The sequence below is a fragment of the Anopheles moucheti genome, chromosome 3, assembly GCF_943734755.1.
Source record: "Anopheles moucheti chromosome 3, idAnoMoucSN_F20_07, whole genome shotgun sequence".
Lineage (NCBI taxonomy): Eukaryota > Metazoa > Arthropoda > Insecta > Diptera > Culicidae > Anopheles > Anopheles moucheti.
Window position 1 is genome coordinate 89,253,885 of NC_069141.1, and position 22,112 is coordinate 89,275,996.

General features: G+C 45.6%; 1 protein-coding gene across 7 annotated transcripts in view; it reads right to left on the reverse strand.

Moving 5' to 3' along the window:
* Positions 1-22,112, reverse strand: part of LOC128300490 (homeodomain-interacting protein kinase 2) — a 62,551-nt gene that overhangs the window by 10,103 nt on the left and 30,336 nt on the right. For 6 of the 7 annotated variants that reach the window (XM_053036561.1, XM_053036562.1, XM_053036565.1 and 3 more), the window contains 2 exons: positions 13,626-13,897; positions 4,352-4,672 (listed from right to left, as the gene is read on the reverse strand). In XM_053036561.1, coding sequence (XP_052892521.1) covers positions 4,352-4,672; positions 13,626-13,790 — 486 coding nt within the window. In that variant the 5' untranslated portion in view covers positions 13,791-13,897. The remainder of the gene's footprint in view (positions 1-4,351; positions 4,673-13,625; positions 13,898-22,112) is intronic. The other variant, XM_053036563.1, reaches the window with a different exon arrangement.

Below are 22,112 nucleotides of genomic sequence, written 5' to 3' on the forward strand. Positions count from 1 at the left end.
TTGAAACACGTCAGCGCCTCCATCAATTGCCGCCGCTGTTCGCTGGCCTACCCATGGTGGCCATATATACCCATTCACAACATTCGCAGCAGCATCATTAACACCGTCATCGTCGTCGTCGTTGTTGGATGAAGTTATCATAACCATTGAACGATGCTATGCTTCGCCTAATGTTAGTCAAATGACCGTATGGCTCAATGTCCTCCTGCACAACAACTTGGGAGCGGTTTTGAATGCTGGCAGTTCTGCATTATTTACTTTATCGCCCGTTGACATCTGTGGCAGGGGAACATCATGTGGGATGTTCTCATGCAGAACGCATCCCCAAATCGGATACATTTCACCGCGATACAAGCGAAGAGATTCAACAGCACACCTTTATGAACGAACCGAAAGCTCCCGCGCTTTCGTTGCATCCTCAACGCGATTGCAGCCACCTAACTGTAACGCGCACTCGTGCAATTACGCCATAAATTCAATTAATCGTGTGCGGTTGGTTGCATATGATTTAAATAAAAATAACGCCGTACCGTACCATAATGCTGCTTCGGGGCTCGACAATGCGTGCTCAATACGCTGTAAGGCAAAAACCTCACCCTCATTTTTTTTTTATTTCGCGCACCAAACCAACGCACAATTAAGTCGAGTTTGTAACAGATTTAGCAGTGTTAAGCGTAGCATACATTTTGCTGCTACTCTTGCGGACCGCTTTCTATTGGAGTCCATTGCATTGCATTGTTTCCCGGTGCAAGCGTAGAGCGTGGCATGTAATAATCCCGGACTTGGAGCAATAGTTTTATTTAATGTGTTCCAACAACCAAACGCGACGGGAAAAGTAGCCTCCCCAATATTCATAATGAATGTAAAAAAAAAACATCTCATTTCACCTCGTGCTCGTTCGACTACAAAGTATTGGTAGCAGTAACTTATGTCACAACACGCGCACGTGTTCCCTATATTCCGCGTACCGATAGTACCCAGCCTCCGTACGACCGAAACAACCCAAAACCAGCAGCAATGTCCGTATATGGCAAAGAATCGGGCTGGGGACATGACGATGGCCTCTTTTCCCATCGCAAGATGAATGGCTATTCGAGAATCTCGTTACACCCCATGTAAGGAAGCGGACGGGGTGGCTCGCATTAACGATGACACAACAAACCCATGAAACCCACGATAGCCACCGTGAAGTGACTGCCCAACCTGTCATATGCAATAATACCCGGGAGAATTGCACTGCAAAACAAAACAAAAAGCAGCGAATATACAAGGAGAGCAATCCAAAAAGACAACTGTCAGGCACCCGGTGGACACATGCGGACACGTTACGTGGAGGAGATGATAGCTTGGGGTCCCCCACTCGCGTTCTCCTCCAAAACGATTCGGTTATCTTTGCTGCACATCGCAAAAAGGTTTGCAGCCAAGTGCGAGCACATATACACGGTCAGAATTAAAAGTAGAATGTAATGATAATTGCTAGATGCTCCCGCCGGATAACTTGTGTGGGACGTAAATTGATGATGATTACGCTTATCTATCATGCGGAGTGAATGATGTGAATTCTCCTCCCTAGACAGCAGACTCCTCGTTCTTGCGATTTTGCCGACCTCAGACATCAAAGCGGATGCGTCGTTTCGTTCGACGCGCGCACAGGGAGAGTGCAGTGCAGCAGTTGGAGTTCTCCCGACTGAGCTCGGTAAGCCGGTAACTCTAACGGCAAATCTATGTCAATTAAACCTGGGCGACCTGGGTAATTTCCAGCCGGTATGGGTAAACCTCCAGACTCCTGTCATAATCTCGCCAACATTGATGTAAAGTATCGGGTCAGCTGTCGGAAAAACCTGTCTCCACCGCATCTCGAATGATTTGTATTCATCATGCCACCCCATCGATGGACTGATTCCAGCATCTTCGGGCTCATACATAAACGCAGCCCGGTAGAGTAGCTCCCGAAATCCCGTTAGCAATCAACAATCGGGGGGTGCCCTCATCGACAGCAGCGTTTTTACTGCCTTTATTGGGTCACCCAGACGATCCAGACACATCCACCAGTCCTCGGGCCCGGAGAGCAATCCGCATCCACACAAAATGAAAGCTGAAACGCAACGCTACACAATGCTAACTCTGCGCGTTTTCTCACCGGCTCGGAAGTCACACCACAATCAAAAGCTATTGCCATGAGTTAAAATCTTGCGGTTCGCGGTCACCCTTTGCGAGGGTTTTGCAGAACTCGTGACCACAGTTGAAGGAGGTCTACAGTTCGGGCGTATAGCAACAACAAAAAAAAACCCCCACACGACAGGAACCCACATCCAAACCGCCACAGCACACCAAATGACAACGAACGAGCAAACGCGGAGCGCAGCACCAAACAGATTATTTCTTCCTCCACTGAACGAGGAACAACAAAAAAAACGTCGAAACGTATGCAAATTTCTCCGCCTCGAGCGAGAGAAAGATGAACCGAGAAGAATTGGTGGTTGTTGTTCTTCCCCATTGCTAGATTTGTCGGTGGTTTCGTTCGCAAAAGAAATCACACGGTAGACAGAATCGAAGGCGAACCGAAACGCCGTGATGGTGACGGTTGAATGGAAATTGGGCGAAAAGACCGATGTCCTAGATCTTATGATTCGCGGGTCAAACGTAAAGGAAGATCAAGATATCTCTCCCAGCTCGTAGAGCAAGGAGAAAAAGGCACTAACCAAATGGTAATCGACATTGCTTGATCGACAACAAACGATCACTTTCATGCAAAAGAAAATGGGAAACCGAGTGGTCACGTTTTACGCCACTAAACACCATGCCAATTCGCGTCTCGCGATTTAATATAATTGCAACCGCTGTGTCATGTGGTTTATTATGCACAATAAAACAAATATATATAGTTAAAACATACATAAAGCGCGAGTTAAAGACATTGATAGTCACTCTCTTGCAGCGAACTCGTTATGCGCTCGGCGTTGACGAACCACTTCACAAATTCGCCCTGTGCCTGTTGAAACATGCACCAGCGATGCTTTCATACGCAATATAAATCTTTGATCGTAATCGCGAAACCACCGGACGAAAGGGAATTCACAATAACTCAACAAAAAAAAATCCCGAGGACGGACTTTGCGAAGAACAAAAAACAAAACACCAACCAAAACACCCGGCTCATGCGGGGCCAGAGAGGTTTAAAAACAAAAATTTAATGTACAATCGCCAAACAGGTTCACGCTTGCTTCACTCCTGTTCGTACGAGTCAACACCACGCCGCAATCAACCAAGTTGAGTTTGAGCGTTTGTTTTTATTAGCAGCGTCCTCGGAAGATGTCCATGTGCAGTGTTGGACAAGGCAGTAAGATTACTCACCATTTAAAAAGCATGACGATTCTGAGGGATTTAGGATGCTCATTGGGATGAACATTCTGTACAATTATTATCATCATTAAATCACAGCTCATTTCAAAATACTAATGAAACTTTCCCTGATCTACAAAACACAACTAATAAGATTCAGCTAGACTTTTGCTCGTCTCATCTTTCTTGCATCTTCGATGCATTTAACAAAAGGAGGAGGAACCACAGCAATACGCCGTACAAAAGATCGCCAACACAACGAATTGAGGTCGATTTTGCAACCCACCCTAACGATCATCGTCTCTTCTGGAGGTTTTCTCAAATTTGAGCGTTTTTATCTTCAAATATTCCCTGCCCTAATCTGCATATCAAAGCATCCCTCATTTCCTTCTCCATTTATTATCGACATCCTTTTCCGCCCTTTTTTTCTTCTACTTCTCTAAACAAAAAAGAGATCATTAAGTGACACACAGGGAGATGATGCCGCTAATTTTACAGGATGCTAGTTTGCCTTTAGTTTTATGATGCGGATAAGCATACTTAACTAGACAAAAAATATCCTGTGCGCTGAGCTGAGTGAGTGACGTTCGACACAGGGATTAATTAAAAACAAACAGGAAACTGCATTTCATGACAAAGATGGCACAAAATATTTAAACATTTCAAATAATACTTAAAATTTAAATGACTATTATTTATTGAAACCACAGAAATCTTCTTTATCACTTCTGGGTTAGGGAAGATAAAATCAACCACAAGAAATTCGTTTCGTAAGCGACATGCATCTCCACAGGCGAGGATGTTGGACTGTAAAACCACAACCAAAGCCACTCGATGAAGATTAAATTGCAGCTTCTTGCGTGCCGTTACCCAGGAAGTAGGGTCGCCGCCGCCCACTGCATCACATATGCCACCACATCTTTTACGTTCAACAGTTACATTGTACGAACAAAAAGAACCAAGAATCGATGCTGTTCACGATGGAGATCGACCATCACCGGTTGCTTACCTGTTGCAGGATGGGCCTGATGTACTTCAGCGGTAACGGCGAGAATTTGTTCTGCTTCAGGAAGTCGTAGAGGTTCTGCTCCAGCATCTCGAACACCAGGCAGGTGTGGTTTTTGTGCTGGAAGCACTCGAACGCTCGCACGAAGTTGAACTCGTCCGCATTTTCCTGGCTGAGTCGGCTGAGGATCGACACCTCGATCTGACCCTGGCGCGCATAGGACGGATGGTTCTTCAGGATCTTGATCGCGACGATGTCGCTCGTGCCCTTCTTCCAGCATTTTACCACCTGCCCGAACGTGCCGCGACCGAGGAATTCCAGGACCTGTTGAGAAAAGCATGAAGAAGGAGATATGAGTTACGTGCGCTCAAGGTAGATGATTGGAACTTTCCAGCCCTTGTAATGTGTTTCTTGCAGCATTAATGAACAAAAAGGACAAGGACCTCTGCGGCTGGAATAACCGTAAACGAAGAGCACGCAAGTGTAGTATGGTCATATGTTACGCGGAGACGCGAAAAACTGATATGTTCCTTTTGGTGCTCCGCCGTCTTGAAAAAGGTCACTACCACCGCTACCAACCAGGGGGCCCATTTTTTGTGTGCATCTTTCTTTACCATTTTTCTTCACAACCCTGCCATTCCCCCCGGGCGCAGTGAAGGCCATTAATTTTTCCGATTTTGCCTAAACTGGTGCGCGCAACCGGTTCTGTTCTTTCAATAATTCCCTCAACGCCAATCCCCGGGCCCGGTCGCTGCGAGACGCAGGAGAAGGCTATAAAAAAGCACCCTTCGGGGCGCAACCTCAGAGCGGCGGCCAACACGGATCGGAGGCCCGGATGAAATTGTGAAAGTAGCGAATAATCGAAACACCAAATCAAATCGACTGGTGCAAAAATATAAAAGCTGCGGACGCGAAACTCGAATGCAAAAAAAAACGGAAAACAGTGCATGCAACATATATACCGAAATGGTAAAACACGTTTTTGCGCTCTACCGCGCGCCACGTATAAGAAGGAGGTAAATGTTCTTGTATTTTGGCCAAAATAAGGTGAAACAATCCGAAAGCGCTCGGCGCGCGCCCCTGTGGCAGGGAGATCGTATTTTGAGGTCACGCTTAATGACTGTGTGGATTGTTTTTTATTTTGTGTGTGTGTGATTCTTTTCGGTCGATGATGTTGTTTTGGACGTGGTTTCCTTCATTTTATCGGCTGCAATTCTTTTTTTTTGTTTATATTGCAAAGGAAACAAGAACAAGATAGCCGGCCCAAAACAAGGTGGCAAAAGGAAAAGGTCTAAGAACGTCGGTCGCTTCAAGAAACCTGTCCGGTGAACAGCACCGCTCGATAATGGGAAAACCAGCAACAGCAACAGCAACTCAACTGGTTCCGGGCCCGGGAGACCAGAAGGTAAACCCGATTAATTCATTTCTATTTGTTTTCCATTTTTTTGTTTTTGCATTCTCCTCGCTGCCAATAACTGTTGTGTGGGGAGTTGTATCGTTATGTGCCGTTGTTGCGCGTTCTCCTGCCTTCCAAAAATGGACAGCCAGTGTTGTACCCGGCGGGTTTGCGCACCTTGCTCTTAATTATGAATATTTGAAAGTACACAGAACAAGCAACACCCGACCACACTCCCGACAGTAAATTAAAGCGATTTAGTAAGCATATTTACACCCACCCCCCAAAAAAAAACAGCACATTGGCCAGTTGATATCGCAAGCAGTTTTGCAAAGTCGCTCTTTTAGTGAAAAATCATAAAAATCAGATAACCATCTTGCGGGTGTGTGCAGCAGTACGAAAATGCTTCTTGAGCTGTGTAGACACCGAATTACCCGCGCGCAAACGATGGCGAAGGATTTTGCACCGAATTGTCCCATAATTCATGCCACATAATGCTCTTACAGCAGACACTGCTTCTGGACCCACCAAACCCCGCAGAGGGTGTTGTGTGTGCGTTAAAATGGCGTTTTCTGCACCGGGTGGCCGCACTATTTATTCGCAAGGTGTTTTTCTTCACCCTTAAGCAAGCAGGCTAGATCTCTATCTTACGATATTACCAACTTCTGTCGCTTTGGTGGAGTTGCTAATGCAACTTCCCAAGTCAGTTTATAAACAGCAACATTGTAACCGCGCCAAGCACAAAATAGTGTGACCTTAAATGGGCCCCAAAGTTTTCTCAATTCTGGCCCACTGTCTAATCGTAACAACTCCAACAAAACATCACCCGAACTGTGTCGACACACGGGGGAGGCAATTCAGTTTCGGGCAGCAAACCAGACAATTGCACCAGAAATTTGTTCGGCTTGCCGTTTCACCACTTCCCACAATGGAGCAGTACACCAAGCACAAACATTAGGATCGAGGGGCACACGGACAATTATTCAGTAGCGATTACAGTTTCCTCCACCACCTTGGCCGTACCGGTCAAGGCACGTGGTGCAGGCACAGCTCTCTTTTTCTCAATTGAAAATTAGCCAGTTCGATCGGCAGCACCGTCCAACGGTAGTAGCCTCCAAACACTCCGAGATAGGTCCCACATCGATGACGCTCACATTTGATTTGGGTGGCTGGCCGGCGGGTCTCTATATGGCGTCTAGTGTGCGTTGTGGGTGGGTACCATTTTGATTGGTTTGACCAATCTCCTTCCCCACACACAGACGCACTTCACGTGTTCGCAACAATGGAGCATACGCGTTCGTCGTTTGTTGACGCAACTTACCGGCCCCTTGGTATCGCCCGCAATCGGGGACTATTGCAATTAATGGGGCTTTTGAACTCGCAACCCTCCATTGGAGATGGTTTCAATGGAGGAGAGATCAAATATTTCTAAATGTCAGACGAAAAAAAAAAGCATGATTAGGACAATTTTGCACATCAACCCTTCTAAAACATAATGGTCCAAATGAGACGATTTAGATAGAAAAAGAGATCACAGTGAGGCGAAGTTTGGCGATTGTTTGATACGAACTTTGGAGGAAAAAGCTAAATATTTGAGTACTTCTAGAAGTATTCTATTATAAGCTGCTACCAGCTTCGTTAGATACTAGAAGAATCTTTCTCATAACTAATTATTTCTTGAAAATACAATAAATTTGTCGACAAACCACAAAGACTAATTATGTTGACATTACACATCTTAATTCAATTACGATATAGTTCCAGAACTCCTATAGGAAAAAATCACTAAATCATGCACTGCATCCAATCAGCACAGCAGTCACACTATGCAGACTTCAACGTATACTTCCCAAGCAGTTGATTTGTCCAACATTTTCACAACACCAAGTTTGATTGCTATTACTATTCCCTCCCACATTCAGAAAGAGAGACCAAAGGTAGCTGCTTTTGGCGTAGCAATCACATACAGCTTGCACAAAATTATTGCCAAATTTATCAACCACCTCTCGCAGAACCCCTGCAACCCCGCACTCTAATCGAAATGCGAAGGTTCACACTCCATCCATCACACGGCTCTGCCTCACCGTTACCGTTTCTTGCTGCATGCTGCTGCTTTGCAAACGTTCCAAAATCCGACGGTAGTTATGAGAAAGAAAAGCCGCCAGCAACATGCGATTTTACGGACCCAACAATAAGACGATTTAGTGGGTGGATTGCGACCGCGAGGGCTACGTTCGTTAGGTTAGAGACAAACGCCAACGATAAGATAGCGTTTCGGCGCGTGAGTGTTTTCGGCGATATTTTGCATTGTATGGGAGGTACATGGACCAGCGCGTTCGTAACGATCACAACGGCTGACCTCTTCCCTTCTGTCGCTCCGCTCCCGCTGGCGTAAACTTATCTGTGCGGCGGGAACCTGGGCATTTGCGGCACCGGGTCCCGGGACCCCGTTAGACCAACAACACATCACGCAGAAAAGAGTGCCCCACGCCATTGTGTACGTGTGTCAATGCGTCAAAGTTGAGGCTGTCAATTTGCTAGCCGTGCCAAACTGGAGAAGCGATGCACATAACAACAACATCATGCGGTCCAGCCCACAGTCCCTCCCGACTCCACGCCGGCTGGTTGTGATGCGATGGTACGTACGGCTTACGTAGATTATAGGAGAAAGTTTCAAATATCGGCAAGCATATGCGCACGGCCGTACAACAACTACTCTCGACGCCGTAAACGCGAGAGGTCGCCCTGGTCGGCCGCCACCGTACAGATAATGAGTGGCGTACCACACACACTTGACTGCCAGCTGGGCGATATTCATGGCACATCATCCAACCGCGAACTCCGATAGCCTGGCCATCGTTTGGCTGGTGTGTTGCTGGCACAACTATTTGTTTGCGTTTCGTCACAACCTCCAGCGGGTGGCCGTCGTCCAGTCCTCCACAGAAGGAGGGACGGGACGAGAAGATGGATGTTTTTAATGAGCTCCTGTAGCAGCAACGCACAAGACAATGGGCGGAGGAATGCTCAGTAAAAACCATGCCCGCATCATCAACCAACACACGCACACACGAGGGGGAAACACACGGGCATGGAGGCGCACGGGCATGGAAGAAGAATTGCGTGCGGAAGCAGATGAACCACTTTGCATATTTCGACGGTGCACGATTTTCAAAACAAGAGAAATCGCCGCCGATCACAAATTCCACCATCCAAAATCGTTCAGGTTTCAACACCGTCGGGATCCCCCCAGCACACACACACACAACGTTTATTTAACAGACGTGCGGTTTTATATTTACGACCGTATAACGTCACGTACGACCACGACTTGAAGATAGTTGGAGGTCGCTTTATTTTCCATTACGTGCACCACAACCACATGCTGCACCTGCACTGAAAATTGATGAGTAACATATTTCGTTTCATCATAACCAGGTTCGATGACATGGGCCATATCATTTAAACTTAACCTTTTCATTCTTCAAAAGAATTCCAGGGTTGATACAAGTTAATTGCAAAAGGAGGTCTCTACTATCGCTCCAATTGAAAAAAAATCATTCAATTCAATGCACCTAAAACGAAGCTTCTATTTTATTTTATTTACACTTCCTCGGTGGAAGCACTTCATAAATCTTATGTCAGACCAATCTCGCATCGTGTTCGTGTTCAATTTTGTCACAAGAAGTCAGAGTCGATGAAATTCGCCTACCAAGTCAGATATGGCACAGTCAGATTGGATATCTCGAAACGGCAATCGGAATGATAAGTACCTGAAGAGGATATGGCGTAGAGCTTGGGTCGTTACTGAGTCGTTACGAACAGGACGGATGCAGAGATCCTGAGACGTGTGTTCCAAGACATATCGTTAATTTCCAAGGTTTTCATTTGACCACGCTTTCTCAGAGACTTATTAACAGACGACACTGCAAACACACGAAACGGTGACACCACAGAAGCATATCTTCAATATCGCACAGACCATCCTGGGTCGTCTAATGGTAACCTTGCACCAACTGTTGGTGACTTCGATGGTCACATTGAAGGGTATCGACTGATAGCGAAATCCCTGCTTCTCCGATAGTCATCAGGCGGATTTCTTGTGCCGAAAGTATCGCTATCCATCCGTCGGGACTTTTTTCCATCTTGACCAACGGAATGGAAATGACAACTTGGAACGGACATTCTAGACTCGCAGCAATCACCACAACTGTGGGCCCGGACCGGTAAAAAATAACAGCCCAAGAACGAAACATGTATCCAGTTTCGCGTCAGGCATTTCCCTAAAGGCATCAACCCCGGAATATGCCGGGGACGAAATCACTTTATCGGCATCGAGACGACGCTAAAACACACAGATTATGCGGACTGTTCGTCCGACCCTCGCACACCCGTAGTACGCGCTTGGCGATGTTGCACGTCATTTTATGTCTGGCAGGTTCGATTTCTTTCCTGTGCCTCGTGCAACACTTAACTCTCGACCCCTTTTGGATGAAGCCCATCAAAGTTCGCTCGGACCCGTTCTATTATCGTACCTTCTGCAATCTATATTGCCAACGCTCAAGGTGCTCTTTACTGTCTGGAGAACATTTTCGATTAGAAAACCCCCACGAAAGGGTGTCCACTGTTGGCGATACCTTCGAGAGTCAGCCAACCGACCCAACCGACTGGCAAATTTGCCGACACTGCGACAAATCATTTTGGATCTCCGGTGGCGCAAAAGCCGGTCGAAAGCTTTGTGTCGTTCTGTGTGTGATCGTTGAAAATAAGGGAAATAAAGGAGAGTCTGAGAATGAAACTTTTCTGCTTTATTAAACTCCAGCCGATTCCGATGGAGTGGACAGGGATCCTGTGTGTAATGATTTAGATTTTTTATGAGTGCGCATCCGCCGTGTGTCTCGGAAGTTTCTCGGATTCATTTATGAGTGTAATGTGTACTGCCGGTAGGTGGCAATGTGTGGTGGAACCAATCCCCTGGCGTGTTTCCCCAATCTGAGTATGCGTTAGTATTGCGGTGCTAAAAAACGCAAAGCGTGGCCTCTAACATTTCACACACCAAGGCGCACACCGGCATCGGCACCGGCCACCCAAGGCCGCACGGACACGGTGCAACATAAAAGACATCCCCGACTCCCAACACATTTGGCATCATAAAAAGCAAACACTGCGACTGAGAACTTCCGACCTTATATTCAAACCTCCACACACACACACATACTACGTCGTAGTAGTGGTATTGAAGCATCCGAGAACATCGCCTTGCCCTTCGACTCTAACCACGATGAAATGATGACAACGCCAGCAACGACTGCATCCGGAGCCTTTCCCTGCTGCGTATGGGGCTGGGTTGTCTCCCAGCGCTGATACAATATTCTTTGGCCCGCACCGTCAATGGTTGGCCCTTTGGTGTTACACTCTCAGCAATAAGGGCTGGATAGCGACCGAACACAGCGCAATGCTACTCTAGGCCGGCAAAGCGCAGGGCAATGAACGTTGCAATTTGCGTCAGCCAGCGGTTTTTTTTATTATTATTATGTTTGTTTGCTACATACTATTGATATTGCTGTGTGTGTGTTCCTTTTTTCCAGCTGCCCTTTTATGTTTCTGCTGCACTTCCAGCAGCAAATTCTACCCCTGTTTTCAAGAGCCTTGGCGCTAGACGAGGGATTTTCGTTGCCATGAGGTACACATGAGGTGGTGGCAACGAACACGAAGCAAAAGCATTTACCGTACACAACCAGAAGACGGACGTCCACAAAAGACAGTTATTGTGTCTGTTTGTTGTACGACGAGGCAGGTTTGTTGGCGTGGTTGTTTTTGTGGGCCTTCTGTGTTTCACTGCAACTATGCTTTTCCGTTATCTTTTTTCCAGAGGGTGCCGTCGCTCTGGATAGCGGGGGTTTTCGTTCAGCCCTTATCGAGAACCAACGAGACCACTGGAGAGGACTGGATGAACGGTTTCGTGCAACCCAGAGCTGGCGGACCTGTCTTCCTATCGCCATCTTCTAACGCCTTCGGAAGCACTCTAACAATCTTCAGATTAATTAAACAATCGCCAGCACGACTTGCTGCGGGTACTTATTCACTGCACCCTGTGCACATGTTTTAGTAACATCTCACCAGTTCTTTACCGTGCATGTATAAATAAAAAAAAGCGGCGCAGCATTTTCATTCGTCGATAGGTAATGACTTCCACGCCTCTATGCGTATGGAATGAGGGAAACTCATCCCCAGTGATGATGACCCCCAACCCACGCAGGGAAAACGCAAAGCGCATAGCCCGTCCCGCCGAACGCCGGTCGTCCGTTGTCTAATTTTAGAAAGCATCGACCTTTCAACCAAGTCAAGTCTTTAATAACCCTAGCCACAAAATGGCTTCAGTCCAACGTCTCAACGTCCCAAAGTAGCTATTCGCCTAGACTGCTGTCATGAGAATGCGTGCATGCTATGTTGGCGAATTCTAAACCGCCTTTCTACCAACAGACCAAGATAAAACCCTGTTTGAAACCGAACGCATAGCCATCCACCGAAAAAATGCTTCCTTTGCTGCTTTCCTGCGGTGCCAAGCGTCTGTGGGCAATAAAATAACAGCACGACGAAAGCAGTACACGCGATGCGTTGATGTGGGGCGACGGAGGACACACACACACACACACACACACACAGTCCTGGGGCTATTCCACCGCGTGCTGTTTGTATTTTACCGGGCTGACCGTCAGTCAAACACGCCCGGCGTTAATTCGTCCTACACGCGCGCGCGCGCGTGTACACCCGGCCACCGAAAACCTTCCGTAAAAGGCGTTCATAAACACCAAGTGTCCTCCAGTCGGTACGAGGACAACGTCTTTCCCTTCTCCGTCTCGAACGGTCGATTTCTAAGCCACAAGCAGTGACGACCACCTATGCCACATGCCGACTCCTAGCACCGCGTATGGACGAACGTTTAATGGCCAACCATTTGGTTCGTGCCGCACTGATTTACGACCCCAAAAACTAGACGCTTCTCCTCGTCAGCTAAAAAAGCATTGGCGAAAATAATTATCGCAAATACTGCCACAAACATTCGCTGGTTTTACGTTGGCTTTGTCCGAAACAATTCTTGAAAGATGCAAGCCTTCCGAAGCACAACCTGCTGCGGTATGTGTCAGCAAAGCAATCCAACATCAGCCGCAAGAGAAAGTCACAGTAAACAAATAAAAGTCTTGCACGGATAGGCCGGTTTGTTCGCTTTAGGAGTTAGAGTAGAGGTACTTCAGGGTAATATTTTATCCAAACACACATTAACCTACAAAAAGCGTAAGAAAAGTTCGGCAAACGTTAGCAGGTTCTTGTAAGAACGCGAAAAAATAATTACACACCGGCAGCTACACCGGGCGGAGTAGTAACAGTAGTACAGTTATGGTAAATGTACTTAAACGTTGAGGAAACGATGCTTGTACGACAGCTAATTACCAGCCCATGTAACGATTCTCTTTCACAGTTCTTTAAACGATGCTTCTATGCTCCGAAACTGCTCATAAGCATGCCCTGCTAAAAGTTAATTACATTACCTAACTGTTATAAAACTGTTATACACCAAACTTTCTTCCTAAGCGGACACGCATTCAGCAGACAGTCGGTACTTTTTTGGTTGTGAGCTGAACATCCCTTGTAATAGAGCTCGTACAACAACAAATTATCGTTCAATGAGTAAGGCTTTAACTACAGAGCTGTAGTTACACTTAGCAATAAGAACAAAAATGATGTTGCCCATTGAATATCACTGTTATACGCCCCAGCGCAAGTTTGTTCCAAAAAAAGAAATACGTTTAGAAAGTGAATACATATTCCACCGACAGTGTGAGAAGACGTAAACTAGAATCCCTGTGAATCCCTTTCACTTACCTCATATTGGGCGGACAGGGAGTAGAGCACCTCATGCTGTACCAGCTGGTAGTCACCGTCGGCTCCGCTGCTGGAACGCTTGCTGGAGGTCTGCGTGTTGGCATGACCTCCTCCGGTAGCAACCTTTGAATGTGCCGTCTTGGAGCCGTTGGACGGGGCACCCATAGCCCCGGAAGTTGCAACCGTACCGCCGCCGACGCCGCCTCCCTCGCTGCCGCTCGGTACTGCGCCGCCGCTGGTTGCACACTCGCCGCAACCACAAACACCCTCTGCTGCGAGGGAAGAAAAACACACAGAGGAACAGAACAAAAATTACATCACCTCATTAGAATTTATAACACATTCGGGATCATGATAGCTGCGCGACCGGGCCTTGGCTGGTGGGTTTTAATTTTGTTTCTTTATTTCCCCCAGTGCCGTTCTTACTGCTGATTCTGATGCAAGTAAACCGCAAGTAACAAAAAACCAAACACCACGCTGACTATCATTTCATTTATTCGCTTCACGCTGTAGCCAGATAAGAAATGTCATTAAAACCAGTTTGACTTGAAAACACAGCTTTAAACTACGCTATCATGCAATCCTTTCCTTTTTTGTTGATATTTTCCACAGGCTGAACCTGGTTTTATTTTTCAGAGACCTAGTTTTATAAGACGAGATCGGTAGAGCACATAAATAAATGGCATTAAAAAAAGAATGAAATCAGCTTGTTAGTGGTTCGATAAGATTACAACTTAAAAAAACAATAAAATAGCCATATAACAAAGGAAATACATACGTCCGTTGAAAACACTTCTCAAAAAAGTAATAATGATTAGCATCTAAAGTTCTGTGCATGGTGGGACCACGTATAAATTATTTATTATGAGTTGTTCGTCCATTCCATTGGTTCCTACCACCTCCAGCGCTCAAATGTGTCGAAAACAATTTTTCTCCCACCGGTAAATTAAGTTTATCCCTCCCTATCATCCTCATCCACGGAAAGTCTCGATTCAAATGAGCGTTTGCGTGTTTAAAAAACGGAAGCCTACCCGAAAACCCATTCCAACACCGACATAAACGCATCCAGCACACGGTTTAGTCCTTGTGTACCGGGGGCACATCCATGACACAGTCTCGGGATGCCGCGCGGTTTCGCCGAGGAAACCGCACCCGTAAGTCAAGCAAATAGAAACAAAGTGGGAAGGGAAAAAATAGTTTATTTATAAAATCGAACCGCTGGTGACGCAAATCGACCCCCCACTCACACACACACACACGAGTGCAATCTTGTCTGTTGTTGACGACCCAAAAGGAAGCGCTTGTGTGACGCCAAGAGTCATCAAACCGGTGGGCACGGGAAAATTCATTCGACCGGGCTGACATGTTGATGTTTGTCTTTTAATGCCGCAGAAAGACATTGCTTCTTTCCTTCATGCGTGTGTTCTTGAGCAAAGTGTTACGATGCCATTCGGATGCATTCGCATGCTCTCAGTTGATTGAGTTTAATCTTGCGTCGATCGTTTTCCACCACCTGCAGCAGTTTTATTCCGACAGAAGAGTCTGACTTTTTGGACTTAGTCCATGTAAACAAACCGGTAATCGGGGATTTTTGTTTGTGGTGGTTGAAATCGGAAATCCATAAGCTTTCTGAGTCCATAATCCATCAGAAATCCGTGCCGTTCCAGACGTCAACATCAGTGTTGCGTCCAGCAACGATGCCCTTTTCGTCGATTAAGAAAGCTAGAAGTTTCTTTAATATCTAGCTTTATTTTAAAACATTAAAAAATTCAATTCTGCTTTCTGCGATAAAAAGAGGCCTGGTGCCTCTTTGCACGCACTTTTATCCTTTTTCTTTCCTCCCGATAGCGGTCATTACTCCTTCCTAGATTCATCCGAACCTCCGAAGGATCGAGCGGTTCGGATGAACGGCCCTAAGCCTGACCGACGTATCGTTTCGCCCTCTCTCTCGACAGTCTTTTTCGCCCCGCTGTCTGCTGTCAAACGAGGACCGCTGTTAATAAACAACAATCAGAGAGAAATTACTAAACTCCCCAGTGTCTTCGATGGCCTTAAATAGCGAAAGACGATTGAAAAAAAAACCAGAGAGATTTAGCCAAGTGCCTGGGAAATACAATCCATCATCTAGAACTCTCGAACATTGGTGCTGATGATTTCTTTTCTTTCTCTCAGATCAATTCGTCTAGCAACATTCAACGGTGGAATAAAACTATCCGTTGCATACATAGTCTAGAAAGAAATACCGAAAATGTTTCGTCTTGTGAAACCCTTTCATTTAATAAAGTACACAATAAAATATTACGAGTTCAATAAATCATTTCAAGGGTACGTAAACCGTACAATCGAAATTCAAACAGTTCGAACAACAGATTCATACACGTTTTCAATGCAAAGCTTACATTTTCACATTTTTCCACGTAACTGCATAAATCTGATGAGAAAGTAGCTGTGTGTACGCCTTCCGATCGAATACTTTGCGATTTTAATGGTGGCGGAATGCGGTAACAAATTGCGCTACCTGTTACTGCTTCATCTCGGGTTTGAACTCGCGCGCTTTCTATCGATACAAGTGACAGGAAAGCTACCGAGAGGGAGAGCACAACGGCACAACTCCGTCCGAAGCTTATTTTCTTTTTGAGGAAAGAAATGATCATAACACTGTCTCTTTGCACATCTGGCTCCATTTAATGCGCTACAGCAGATCGCGAAAATCCAGCTCCGTTTCCACGGTGGCGCGGCACAGCACATTACGGCGGTGTATCAATCAAAAACAAGCATGTTGGGGGGAATGGTTCGATACGGTGGGTAATATCGGTAGCGAAATTATACCTTTGCTAAAACTTGCACGCAGCATTATTATAGCAGCGGTATAAAATCGTCACCTGCACAAAATATGCTCCACACCACCACATCCGGTTCTCAGCAGGCAAGATGACAACCGGGTACAAGAGAATGTGAGTGGTAATTAAAAGAAAATTTCAACTCGCACTCATCCGGTGCGATGGAAAGAGATTTTTATATCTTGTTCGGTTTCACCTTGCAATTCGGACCTCACGTTCAATCCGTGCACCGTATAACACCGCAATGTAGAAGAGTCTCCACAGTTGTAACAGAAAAAAAGATATTCACCCATACAAATCGTTCTGACCGGAAAGCTGAACCGGTTTGCTTCCAGTACAACGTCCAATAAAAAGGGCCGAACTCTTCCTGTCCTTCGGGAGGAGTGACCAATAAAAATTGCCTCGGAAATATCCCCTTTCGTGGGACGACCTTTCTCCAGCCGACTTCATATCTCGTTGCAAAAACAGCTCACCAACAAGAGGTGGATGTTTTTTAGCAACTGACCGCAGAAAGTAGGCCACTGCACAGCGGCGGATCAAACGGTAGGCGGAGTAGGCGGTCGCCTAGGGCCTCGCCGTGTTGGGGGCCCCAAACAACTTGTGCCGATTGTGCGATTTTTGGAAATTTAGCAGCAGAGTTAATTTATAGCATAAAATCTAATTAAAAAGGTAGAAAATTGGTTATCCTTGGTTAGATAATTTTATTTTATTTGATTAACATATCGGCCCGGTTACACGGCTACGCAAGAGAAGTATGCAGTGTATTCCAACTCCTTCTTCTTTATCGGCACGACATCTTTAGGATGTTGAAGCCTACCATTTCTAGTTTTTTGGCATGGTGAATATCCCGGAAGCACTGCGAGCGAACCAATTCGATGGCAAAGTGCTCCTTGAATGCTGCAGTTGTAAATTCCACCACGTGCTGCTTCTCGAAATTGGCGCGCGTATGATTGTAGCTCCATTTAGAAGAGTACAGATACAGTGGTAACTGGTGTTGGTGGTGATATAGCCGGTTCCGTTATTGTATTCGAAGATGGTGATGGCCCTGGCGGACCATTTGAGAAAGATGATTAGGGGTGGCCCAGCGGCGAATAAAACGGTAGGCGGAGTAGGCCCTTTCTTACTGCGCTTTTCGCCTTGTCTCATTTCAAGTCCCCTCAATGTTCCCCTTCCCTCCTGCATCGATTTTAAAATTAGAGGCCCCAACTATAATTCCACCCTGGGCCCTCCAAGGGGATTGATCCTCCACTGTCACTGCAAAAAGGCCAGCGCAAATTGAAAGAAAACTTCTCGTGCGTACACGAGGAGAACCAACAAATCAAGAAAACAGCGACGCACTCACAACACACGTCCAATTCATTTTATTTTCTTAATGCCCTTTCGCTGATACGTTTATCTATCTGCCGCTCGGGCTGGGTTGATCAATTCGTGCCGTTGACACATAAAAAATATAACAAGCTTTTTTTTGCTTGCTTCCAAACTCCGCCCGGCACCAGAAATATGAGTGGATCCCCCCACTAGCAGCCTATACGCCAACTAGCATATGTCACTTTCGAAATCACCGGCTGTGTCAACCCCGGTTGTCATTTGCTTATTGCAAGAAAAAAGCAGTCTGTGCTTATGAAGCATGAATCTTATCGCCTCTAATTCCAGCCTTCAGGGTAGAAGCTCCCTGTCGACTGTCGATGATGTCGACGAAGAGTCCCCCAGACGCCACTCGGATTCGCTTTCGCGTACCTCCCATCATCTTCACCGCCATTTCACCATCGGCCGCGGTTGCTCGCACACCCACCAGCCTTGCCACCGCTTGCGCTTCGTTTTCTAATGACCTCTGGCAATTGCGGCGCAATTTCGACGTTCGGCCATGCGAGCAAAACTATATCGCATCGCATCATAAACCACAAATACACAAATGCCACCTTGCGTATACATATATGTAGCCACAAAGTTGCGTGGCACATAATGCTCCGGGCGGGTGGGGTAACAGCAAACAGTCAAATAATCATAACCGTTACACAGCAAATGGAGGGATGTGACAGCAGCAGCAACGGCAAAAAAAGAAAAGGTGATAATAAATCGAATCACTACAGCTGCGCAAAAAAATGCGCTTATACCCTTACAACATATTTGACGTATCAGCAAAACATAGCTCCCCCTATCCAGAGGAAGGCTTAAAAAAACATCAACATCGAGAACAAGATTCAATCCGAAAGGCTTCCGACGCAGCGTGTGCTAGTTGCAAACGAAAAAGTGGAGTAATCGAAATAAAAACATACATCAGCAATATTTTACATTATACTGAGGAAATGACTTTTTTTTGGAGACGAAGAATTCTTTAGAAATCAAAATCTCTTAAAACTATATCAATGACAATATCGCTTGTTTTTTTTTTTAAGGAGTATTATTGCTTTAATGTCACAAATTTCCATTCCATTTTATGGTTGGTGTTTATGTTCAGTAATTTAGTGGCACTGAATTAAATTGTTGAGAAGCTGTTGAGTGTCATCCTCCGATCATCCTAATATACAAGAATCATAAAGTTCGGTTCATCCTCAGCCCGATTCACCCTACGAAAACGGAGCAAAGAACTTCACAAGAGAGTTCTTGTCAACTACAATTCCTGATTATGCCATAACATAAAAAAGAAAACAAATACCATGTAAAACATTGTTAAGTAAATGATTATTCTTAACTTAACTTCCCTTGGTTGGCTATAAGATTAGCACCACAGTAAGCTCCCCACTAAACCTAGACACTCTAGAGATTTCTCTACACCCACGTCATAACACTATTGTTGAGCATATCAGCAACAAAGCAGGATCACGCAACTTATAAATAGATAATTTTGCATTATCAAAGCACGAAGATCCATCTCAATTATTGTCTTATCATGACAACCCCACTACCACATGGAAGCTATTTTTGCATCATGTCTCATCAACGTATAAGGGCTTGTGCAGAGCGTACACTCAAACAACACAACAACGCACGTGTGCTTATCGTTGGCAAGCGAAAACTTGATACAAAAAACCCCCCGTAAAAAAGTCCATCTTCCAGGGAAATCGTGCTCCTTCCATGCTGAAGATCAAACCTAACAAAAGCAAACAATGTCGGTCGTTTGTGCACAAAAATAGCGCATTGTTGCGAATAACCCCCATCAACCATCGACGAGACCAACCCGAAAGAAAGCGGGGCCTTCGGTATCGATCATAGAAATATTGATAAACGATAAGTGAGCCGGTTCGGGAAGATGGTTGTCGAGGAATGAGGTCGATTTCTCTCCTTCCTGAAGTTCCTCCTTCCAATGTCCTTTTCATTGACAGGGCACGCACCTACATAACCGTGCTAGTACAACCCGAAGGGACTCTTGGAGTTTCCGCCATACGCCAAGGTCATCCACAAGGAAACTCGCCAACATTACAGGGCATAGGCAAACATTTATTCTACCAGCAGACAGCGTCGGATCGCTAGCAACTGCTGCTGCTCGAGACAGTCAGTATGGCGCAATAGTACATCTCTCGCTTTTCCTTCCTAACCCTCCTCTGGCCCTATTGTTTGTAGGATGTTTTCCACCCATTCCCTGGAGCAAGTGTGAGTTGGAGGGGGATTTACACGGCGCCTCTCAAACATGATTAAGACTTGACGCAGAACGGTTCCAACAAACCGCCGACGCACAACAACAACCGTTTGCAAACTTTTTCGTGGAAATGTCAGTACGCTCCCCGTGGAATGGACACGCTCGCAGCTCTGCCGCGTTGGATCATCGTTATTTGATTTGCACGACAAGAAAGGAACAGATTGATGGAACAGGCCAACGGAAGTATGACTTGAATGAAAAAGTGCTGTAAATAGAAAAGAAAAGCTCCTAAAGATATCCACAAAGGACAAACACACGCTTACGCTCCTCGAGCAGACTCTCCACTGCTGGTAGGATTACGCTTCGATAGCGCAAAAACCCGTGCCTTGTCGGACATTTTTTGGAATCACTTTCTTGTTCGCCCCACCTGATTCTTTCTGTTTTTTTATCCACTTGTTTTCCCTGCTTTCGAAGGTAATATTTCATCCCAAGTTTACATTACTCCGCACCGACGATGACGTCCGCCAATATAAATACAACGTCGTGGGTGAAAATTTGCCAATTCGGTCGTTGCGTGTAACGAACCGATTTTGTAAGACTACGAGCGATCTCCCGCCCTCCACCGGGGGGCGATGTATACCTCAACTTCGGAATGCCTCACACTTACATCTGCTAAAGCCACCACCAACAGAGCTCAACCAACAACATGCCCGACTCTTGAATCATTCCTCTTGGATTCCTTCTAACCATAAGGCTTCCATAAGCCCTGCCGACAGTGCCACACATTATTCTTGGGAAATCATCCGCCCGGAAGGGAGAACGCTTCCACTTAGAAATGGCTATATAATGACACTTTACCCCGCGAGCACACCTTCGCTATTTGCTTTTACGCAAAACAAAAAAATAAACAGAAACCCATCCGGACCGTTCTCGTTCGAAACTCAAAACGCATGAACAAAACTCACAGCGCCGTGTGTTGTTTGCTGCTGCTGGTGCCGATATAATGAACTGAGCTAAAAATAATAAAACCCAGCAGAAAAAGGAATACAAACCAACCAAGAACAAGATCAAAATGAGCGCATAACGCAACCGGAAAAGCTTCATTTCTTGACGAGAAAAACACCTTTGCTGTTTCCTGCGTATTAAGACTTCAAGACTTCAAGTTTCACATGTACGCACACCAACGAAAAGACACTTCAATAAAGTGAGAGGTAGAAGCAAAAATGGTACAAAGCAATTACGTATCGGGCATTTGTGTTATTAAATTATTAGCGCCGTAAGTGAATGAAAACAAACGGAGAATTTTATAAAGAGTACGATGAAACATTTCTAGCACTATACTAATTGGTATACTAATTAACAAAAAAGAAGCTTCAAGAAAAAATGCCCTTGATCTTACTCTTAATTCAGTTTGTTCTCATTTAAACCGGTATTTTAAGCCGAATTAACAGATTATCAGATTATACTTGAACAGTACTAAATTTTAATGACTTCTGATTCAAGAACTTTTGGAAAAGATGGCTAAACAATGTAGGAGGAAGAATGACATCAGGTGTGGATTCCAGTACGAAAATAAAGATACTATATCTTCAACTGTCCCACGATGTTTGAATATTTGGTCCGAAGTGTCGCCTTTATGCGCCCTCGTCAAACCACCGACGAAACGATTGTATCAGACGGCGACGACATTTGGATTTGTTATTTACTGCAAAGTTTACCGATAATTAATCCGCGTGATATAGACACCCCCTGCGTCCACTGCGGACCGCCGAACCATTCCCCCACCGCCTCTTTCACTCTTGGGACTGGTTTTCCTTCAAATTAAATCTTGTTTTACAAGCGACCACGACCACCCTTTCCAATAGGATGCAGTAGCGGTGGCCTCGTACGTCGAGCAGGCGCCTCCAGTTAGCATTACTGCACCGAAGGTTACGGACCGATGGGAAAAGGTATTGACATTTGTTAACGATTTTGTGTCAAACGCCATCCGTCAATGTCAAACCGCGATCGCGATAAGGGACTAGCTACCCTTTTTATGTCAAGATCAGATATTAGGAAATGGAATATTTT